Genomic DNA, 9,552 nt, shown 5'->3' with positions numbered 1-9,552 from the left:
AATGTTTTTTAAGCCTTGGCTCATTTTCTGTGAAGAACATATATCAGAACAAATTTTCAATTTTCAGAAATTTTCCATTTTCAATGAATAATTTTTGATTGTGTTGAATTAAAAACCCAAAACTGCAGCGGGTCCACCAGACCCACGAACACTGGCTGAGTAACAAAAATATGAACACCACACTAGGGTTAATGCAAAACTGCGTATGTCAACATTTTTTTGTTCTCAGAATTTCATCTTTTTAATGAGACTTTTTTTTTTATTATTCCTAAATGCGTATACACCAATAAATGAACACCACACTAGGGTTAATGCAAAACTGCGTATGTCAACATTTTTTTGTTCTCAGAATTTCATCTTTTTAATGAGACTTTTTTTTTTTTTATTCCTAAATGCGTATACACCAATAAAATATTTGATAAAAAATATTTTAGATATAAATATTTAGATTAAAAAGAAAATAAATAAATAAAAAATCAAATGACTTAAATACAGAAACTTAAAGTATGTTAATTATAGCAAAAGTGTATGTCATTTTTAATATGAATTAAATCACTAATATATTTTGAATAAAAATGAACGTCGCGTCATTGACCCTTTTTTATAATATAAATGACATAACTTTATAGCCTACTAGAAGTGTAGCTAACTGCGCGCCTTAAAAATATTGTAATTAAAATGAAATCTATCAAAATCAATGCTTAAATTCAACGGGAGAAACTATAAGGGAATTATTTGAGAAAAATGGCCGAATTGTGAGAAAGTGGTCAAGACTTGACTGAACGCGCGCTAGGAGGAGAGGAGAGAAAAGACCTCCCCACTCCTCATAATAACCCCATTATAAGGTTCATCAATGATGTAATGAAAGCAAACAGTGTGAAAATTGCCTGTAAACAGTTGGATCCGAGTCTCCTAATGAATTCAGTGTCTCTTTTAATCAAAGTGGGCGACCTGTGGGGAGGGGTTTATTGGGCGTGGGGGGGTCCGATTTCCTCTTAGCGAGCCAGTCAACACCCCAAAACACCTCCTAACCAATGGAAGCGAGTCGCTGGGGACTCACGTGGAAGGGGTGCCCTTAAAAACCTAGCCACTGAGTTCTGCACAAGTTCATTTGTTAGGCTTTATCTGACTTTCCGTTCCCCAATGTGTCTATTTAACCTGCATTACCTCATTCGCGCTTCTGTCTTCTCACAGCATTTTTTCAGCGCTTTACCGTCCAACGCTTTCGCATTGCATCATCTACGCCGGCACAGAATGCACTTGGCTTTTCCATCCGGATTCGACTCTACTCGCCACAGCGAACTACCTTTGAACTGATGAAAATTTCAGCTGCTCGATAGACGCGAGGCTCGAGCTGACGCCGCTTCGCTTCTGTCCGTGGTGCTGAAATGCGCGCGACCTCTAAGTAGGCTACCTTGCGGTTTTACACTAACACTGTTACTTCAGAACAGCTTTTTAAAATAATTTGATAAATAATTCAAAGCTGCCATCGATGCGTCTCGCGTCTTCGAGAAATACCGGGATTGAAAAAATTAATTAAATTTGCCAGCCGAGAGTATATTTAGGCTGTATCGATTTTTTTTGAGGAGTGAGTGAGGAGCTAAAGAAAAAAAAAAAACATTTTTTTTGGAGGCAGGGTCTGTGTGTACTTCATACAGAACTTCCTCAAGAAACCTCCTTTTCCTTTTTAAACTTAAACTAAAAGTCCTCAAGGAAGAAGAAAGTTTTTTTTTTCCCAGACAGGGGATGAATAATTATCATTTCCGATTCTGCTTTGGATGTTCCTCCTGGATAGATCGCTATTAAATCGAGCGCCATTCACGCAGAACTTGCTTGAATACAGATGATAATCTGAACAGAGGCTTCACGCAAGCAGCAGTGTGGAGATGGAAGCGTCCACCAACGGCTCCAGTTTTGGAATCGACTCCCTGCTATCCCACAGGCCCGGAAGCCCAGTCATCGCGAAGGGGGACAGTTTGGTTGGAGAATGCCGGTCCCCGCTGGAGTTCAGCCCCAGGTCAGACTTAGAGAGCGGTTGTTCTACTCCTCCGTCCCCGCGGCGGGAGTGCGGTGAGGATGTGGCGCAGAGACAGGGTCACCTGCTCGGGCTCGCGTCCCATTTGCAGCACGGGCCGATCTCCGTTGGATCGCAACCTCGGACTGTCACTTCATCCTTCTTAATAAGAGATATTCTGGCTGACTGTAAACCCTTAGCGGCGTGTGCTCCTTACTCCAGTAACGGCCAGCCGACTCAGGAGGCAGGGAGACTGGCATCTAAAATCGCAGAAGACTTCATTGAAAAGATCCACAGTAACTCATCGTCCGACAGTGAATACAAAGGTAAAAATATCACTTCGCTTTTAGTGATATTTTAAAATAATTGCACATGAACTAGAACTTGACACATTTATATAGCATAGAGTTTAAGCAGGTTGGCTTTCTGACTACCCTATAATTTGGGGATAGAAAATAAAAAATAGAATTATAATGAAACTGCAAAAATTCATTTCATGGCGTTGTTTATAAAGGACAACAGATGCGATATGCCAATGATAGATAGATAGATAGATAGATAGATATAGGCTAATGCACATGGCATAATCATTTTATAATCCAAAACATTTTACAATCAACTCTCGTAAAATACATGTTAAATATTTTTAAAACAATAAAGGCATTTGTCGTTAGTGCAAAAATCCTGAAATCTTTGTGATTTCAGTGCAAGAAATATTGCTCATTTTTGTTTACGTGAACTATTCACTATTGTACATTTTAACGTGCTTATTAATGCAGAGGTTATTGTTAGGTGCAGGGCAAAGGAAGTTGAACAGATAAACATCATCAGCAAGATTCATTAAGGATTTGTCCAGGTGAAATTACATCTGAGGGGGAAAAAAAAGAGTGAAAGATCGCTTCCTGTGACATAACATTACGTAGATTTTAGGTCAAACACTATTGATAAATTTAGGAATATGCCCTTATTAAATACGACAATTAATGCTATTTTTATAACTATTTGTTGTTATTATTATTACAAAGAAAGAAATAGTAGTATTATATGCACGTGTTTATGGTTGATGGTGTCCATGTGTTTGGCCTATACTGAAGACTGCTATCGTCGTTGCTGATTCTGATAATTTTGTAAAAGTCTTATCACCAAAATCTTGCTCTCTTAGTGGAAGTAGGGCACGATGGGTCTCACCTATTCGCCTGCCTTCAGCTATGAATCCAAATATATTTCTACTCTCACATCATGACATTATTAGCTTGGCAAGTCTATAGGCGCGGTGATCAAAATTAATGCTCTCCAAATCAAAGCCATTCCATCTCCAGAGCGCTTGTAAAGAGTGTGTGCGCCGCTTTGATTTTTTGCCTTTCTACCCCCTTATTTTTCAGGGATTTGATGCAATTTGTCCCAGTGCTAATCAGATTTGTAACGCACGGGGTCGGTCCGCTCTTTATTTCGCTCTTATCCCCGGCCCTGTGAAGTTTCTCCGGTCTCGGTTGAAAGGTTTCCATCCCTTGTGGCTCAATTAGCCGGATTATTGTGCTCCTTGAGAGACGACTCAACTACTCGACTGGCAAGGTCTCTCGCGTCGTGTCCCTCTCTTTCTGTCTTCAGAGAGAAAATAGTTTGGTTTGGATAGGGAGAGAGGGGTGAATTAAATATCACAACCCTCGTGTATTCACATTCTGAAAATAAAATCTGAAAAATGCATGACAGAATTACAAGCACGCGCGGGACCATCAGAGGAGGTGTGTGGAAACCTTTGACACCAGAACATGTGATAACTTGCCAAAGCAGGGTCTACTGAAACACCTGGGCTAACTAACTCATGCTAATCAGTGCCCTTTCGTTCAATGTGATGTTTCAGTGAAAGAGGAGGGCGACAGGGAGATCTCGAGCAGCAGAGACAGCCCGCAGGTTCGCCTGAAGAAGCCACGGAAAGCGCGGACCGCCTTCACTGACCATCAGCTCGCCCAGCTGGAGCGCAGTTTTGAGCGTCAGAAGTATCTGAGTGTGCAGGACAGGATGGAGCTGGCAGCCTCTCTCAACCTGACCGACACGCAGGTCAAAACCTGGTACCAGAACAGGAGGTGAGCATGTGGTCAGCTGGAAACAAATGCTTGAGTACATCCCAGCAACATTAAATAAGGGGGGAAATTGCAGAAATCAAATGGTAATTATTCTATATATCAATGTCATTTTATGTTCATTTTTGCCGTGCTGGCATTCGTTTATTTTTACTGTTTAAAAGTACATGTACTGGGGTGTATAGGCCTGTCATATTATTTTCCTTTTAATTATAAGTCTCCTGCCAAAGACAATAATACATGTCAGGTGATGTGGTTGCACTAAAAGTGAAGGAAATGCTACAGAATAAATATCGTTTAATTAAATATCGTTTAAACATAAATTATTTAGCTTTTCATTTTGAAAGGGGATCAAAGATTCACATCATTCTTATTTTATCGCTTAAAAAGGAACTATAAAATGGAACAAAAATAGGACACAAAATAAAAAGGAAGATATTCTATATTAAGAAAATTTAAAAAATCAAAACAGATATAGGCTATTGTACTTCTACAAGTGGTAGAACTTGCATATTTCAGTTGTATTCGCAGCATCTAATTTTGTGACAAGTTAAAGATTTGAAATTAATATACAGCATTTTATCCACGAATGCTGCATGCGTCGATCCTCCATGAAATAAAATGAATTACTGAAATATCTGTGACATTTGCTGCCTGCTATTTACGTTATATCTTGTTTATATTATTTACACAATTAATGTGAATTAAATATAAAAAATACTTGAGGAAACTTTTCCATTGCTCGTTCCCCTCACATTGCAATTCATATAGGCTCATTAATCTTTTAGATGTAAGTGACAAAGCTCTAACGATGTTCTATTTTAACGTAAATCATATTATTATTGAATTGTGTGGTTAAAAGCTGATATTCATACAGATACTTAGAAGATAAAGAAACAGAGGATTCCGTTTTTATTTCTCTGAACTCTTTGGGTTTTTCGCTTGGGAATAAGCATGCAAGACAATACACGTGAATTTTTGTTTTCTTTTTGTCACAGCTTTTACTATCAGAAGATAAAACACTAGTCGTAGAATAATTTCAATTTAATTTTTATACACTAACATCATCCTTTTTTGTCTTGGAAAAAAGGACAAAGTGGAAGAGGCAAACGGCTGTCGGACTGGAATTGTTAGCGGAGGCTGGAAATTATTCCGCGCTGCAACGGATGTTCCCTTCGCCGTATTTCTACCCTCAAAGCCTGGTGTCGAATCTGGACCCTGGAGCAGCGCTCTACTTATACAGGGGACCATCGGCGCCCCCGCCTGTGCTGCAGCGTCCTCTCGTTCCCCGGATTCTTCTGCACGGACTCCAGGGCGCCAACGAGCCACCGCCGCCTCTGCCCCCCCTCTCCGGTGTGTTACCCAGACCGACACCACCACGATGAACGGCACGATTCGGACTCGTTGCAATACATGGCAGCTTTGAACTCCACCATTAAAAAGCTATTTTACTGGTGACAAAATATTCGAGAAATTTTACGAAGCCACAAAAACAAACTGACACACAAAAAGTGATTAGAGACATCTTTAAACTTTATTTAATTATTTATTTTACTTGTGTTTTTTTAACTTATGTTTATATTTTTTTGTGTACCCTAAATGTTAAATCTGGAGAAAACAAATACAGACCGTTATATACTGAACGCAATAATAACGGGACATGATATTATACAGGGACATTTCGTTTCACAAATTATTATTATTATTATTATTTTAACTAATCAATATTACAAATGTGAATTGTTGGTGCATCCCTGACGCAAAGAATATTTAAATGGTAGATTCATATTTAATTATCCTGAGATGAAATCCAGGTCATAAATCGTGAGCTTTGTAGTGACCCTCTAAAATGTACAAAGGAAAAGAGGTGTAAATAAGAATATTTTGTTTTATGTTGAAAGACAAATCTCGAATTTTCTCTTTTTGTATCATATTTCCAAGCCTTACGTTAACAGGTGAGACTGACGTGAGCAGCACGTTAAAAACCCGACACGACTCTACAAAATGAAAAAGCAACTTAAATGGAGAAGTGTCACTTTTCTATTTGACAAACAGTTGAATGGTACGGAGTGCTATGCCTAAACAGAACAAGCAGGTGGATTGGACGAGATGGATTATTAATCGATTATCAATCGATTATTTTTGTGCTGCTTTTTTCGTTTCTATATTCCTGCACAACTGCCAGTAGTATCACTTTGATATTGACGGGAAAACGCCAAGTCCTCGTTTCAGATCACTTGTGATCAATAAGACGTCTGAAAGGAGATGACATGTAAAGTGTTCGCCCAGGCATTGTGCAATAACTCTGTATAAAGCCGTTGAAATATCTTGTCATTCTTTCTGGTGAAGCTGTATATTGAGAATAATGATTTGTGAAGTAATGATTCTCGTAATTCCAAATGATTTTCGTTCGTGCCCCCGTGTGCTTAGCGGTGTGAACTTCTTGAAAACTCTTAAAACTGCTGGATGTGCGGGGGAGGGTGGTCTTTAAGCAAGGAGAATTACTTTTATAAATGTGCTAATAAAGATCTTTCATTAATTTACCACTGACTGAGAATGTGGAGGTAGCCTATACAAATACTGGGTAAATACACACTCGTGTTCTCATAGACAATTCAGTTACACTAAACCAACAGCCAATATAAAAGGTATGTAGGTGCATAATGCGCGTGCCAGACCTGAACATTGACACATTATAAATGCATGAATTAACAAAATTGCTATTGCAAAACTTGCCAATCCTGTACTTTGCAACAAGAACCAGAACTACATGCAACCAATGCATGATGTGTTACTTTCTGCGACCAATGAGACAATTTTACCTTTTGACAAATGTACATGTAGGCTACTATAAACATTTTTGTTTCGTCCCACTTACTTCGTTTCGAGTAATTTCACGAGAAAATAATCCACATTGTGAATTTCTGGCAAAGCGATAAGTGGGCCAACACTAAAGTATAATTTTATAATTTATATAATTGAAAATATAAATGTTATATTTAATTTATTTTGGGAAAAAAATAGGTCAACACGGTGTGGCGAAAAAACGAGTCGTTAAAATAATGGTTTAGGCCTATTCTCCATAATTGAAACCCAGGCTAAATTGTCTTAAGTATACGTTTTTAAAAGTTACTAAGTTTCAACATAGAAAAAAAGTAAACCAATAAAATACACATAGGCTATTAGTTAGGCTACGCTGGTTACGCCAAGTCATTGCTTTTAAAACGTATTCAGAAATGTAATGAAAAGTAAAAGTTTGCTTATGAAAATAAACGTAAACAAACGCTATGATAGCAATATCATAAAATTCGAGCTCACAGAACTCTATAACTGGCAAATGTGTTTGAATAATTTTAAACATGACTGTCAGACACTTTGCTCAAACCCCACACTATTTGGTTAGCATCGTGGATTTAATTTGTCGAACCTACGGGAAAAAAAGTTAATAAGAATGTCGCACCCAAGGAAGTGAACATTCACCTCCCTAACCTTTCAGAAACGCCTGGAGATTTGGGAACTTAATTCTACCTTCATATTTTAAAGTTTAACGCGACTACCTCTTATTAATAGGTCACACTTTAAATATCATTTTGATCATGAATCATATGAGCCGTTCTCAATACAATTTAAAACGATGTTCATTTTATTGGCAGTACGAAAAGGGAAATACTGAGAGATTGGACGTTGATTGTTGGGTATGAGATCCCGTTCTCTCTCACGCACACACACTCAACACTTGTCAGCCTCCATTGTCTCGTGTCTACAAGAGTAAAGTGACAGACTTTTTTGCACTCTTAAAACAGCATCATGCATCACTAAGCAAGCGGAGTCATTTCATTTAGTTTTCATAAACAATATGTGGATGAAATATTAATGGTCGCCTAAGTGTGTAATTGTTTAAGTGCCCTAAATGATTCCATTTGGAAATGGATTGTTTCCATACCCTTTCTTGAGAGTGTTGGTTTGCTGCTCTTTGCCAAACGGCCCCAACAGCTGGTCACCGGGCAGTGCTGACTGCGGCTCGGATCAGCAAGGGGACATCTGGTCAGCGGCATGACGGGACCCCCCTTCATTCCCCCTCCGTGAGCCTAGACTGACTTTAACCCAACCATGAGACCGGTCCGTGAAGCTCAGGGTTTAGGGACTGCTCTGACAGGGCGACTGAATGGGATATTAACGAGCAGACAAAAGACCTTAATAGCTTTTAATTGAACGTCGATAACGTGTGATCAGTCGGGCTCCTGCTGCAAACTTTCGCATAGCACATGTCATCCTGCGTCTCATCATTGGGCTCCTGCCATGAATCACTAGAGAGCGAGAAAACATTTTAAGAACGTAGGCTACATTTATGGCTTGTTATTGATGTGGGGAAATACGCAACAAAAAGTTTTTTTTTTTTTTTTACTATTTTTAAGTACAATTTCAAAATAATTAATTATTGTTTTGCACAGAATATTGCTAAATTATATATAAAAAAATAAAAACTAATAATAATTGCTAATGGCAATAATGCAAATAAAATAACAATCGCATTATACTCAATAAAATACATTGTTAACCAAGACATTGAGAGCAATTTAAGAAACGTTGGTTTTTGTTTTGAACAGATGCGCACGTAAAAAAATGACATATCAATTCAGATCAAACATTTAAATTATCACATGGATCTGCACATGATCCAAAGGAGGCTGATGACCCCCCTCAATATTTATGAAAAGGGTTATTCTTGCGAAGTGCGCAGCTGATTGCAAGAAAAGCTCCTCGGTCTTGTTAATAGACGCAGAGATTTTTGCATGTGAAAGGATAGTGGTAAATCCCTCGGCTCTTACCGAGGATTGTCCCCGGCTCAGGGTTAATGAAGTGCGGATAGAGTCTCGCTGATCTCCCGACAAACAAAAACACAACACGGAGAGCTTAGAGCCGCAGGATCAGTGACTCTGATTAAGCTCATTGACTCAGAATAAAAACCAAACAAAACAGCCTTCAGATGAAATTAAGAGTCAATCAAAGTGCAATTTGCATCGTGATTTGGGCGACTGTCTTTTCCCCATGTTTTTCTGACGATTGCCATTTTTTGTCACGTTGCTTTAAATGAAATTCAGTGCAAGGAACAGAAACATCTGCACGTTCATTATGTCCTTTCTCTCTATTTCTTTGCTGGACTTTTAAATGAAATGTGAAGCAGGTTTGTTTCAATGTATTTAAATGTAAAAAAGTAATACAATAAAATGTAATAATAATAATGATAATAACAGATACATTGGTAGGGTAAAATAGTTATTACCAAAACAGAGATAAAACATAAATATATATTATCTGAGCAGAGAAATATATGGATAGTTATAGATCTAAAGCTTTAAATTAGAGATGTGGAAAAGGTATGGCCGGAATAATATTAACTTGGTGTTACAATTATAACCTACCTACATAAAGCTTGGAAATAAATTTTATTTTCAT

At 38.1% G+C, this 9,552-nt stretch overlaps 1 protein-coding gene across 1 annotated transcript; it reads left to right on the top strand.

Annotated features, from left to right (window-relative positions):
• The first annotated feature begins 1,710 nt into the window (after window positions 1-1,710).
• On the top strand, window positions 1,711-6,633 carry barhl1b (BarH-like homeobox 1b). The gene is made up of 3 exons (XM_016512544.1): window positions 1,711-2,340; window positions 3,876-4,098; window positions 5,186-6,633. Exons 1-3 carry the CDS (start codon window positions 1,887-1,889, stop codon window positions 5,478-5,480), a joined length of 972 nt encoding a protein of 323 aa, XP_016368030.1. The 5' UTR covers window positions 1,711-1,886; the 3' UTR covers window positions 5,481-6,633.
• Window positions 6,634-9,552: the final 2,919 nt, after the last annotated feature.

The sequence above is a fragment of the Sinocyclocheilus rhinocerous genome, unplaced genomic scaffold, assembly GCF_001515625.1.
Source record: "Sinocyclocheilus rhinocerous isolate Xijiao unplaced genomic scaffold, SAMN03320098_v1.1 scaffold1136, whole genome shotgun sequence".
Lineage (NCBI taxonomy): Eukaryota > Metazoa > Chordata > Actinopteri > Cypriniformes > Cyprinidae > Sinocyclocheilus > Sinocyclocheilus rhinocerous.
This window is presented reverse-complemented; position numbering and strand designations above follow the sequence as displayed.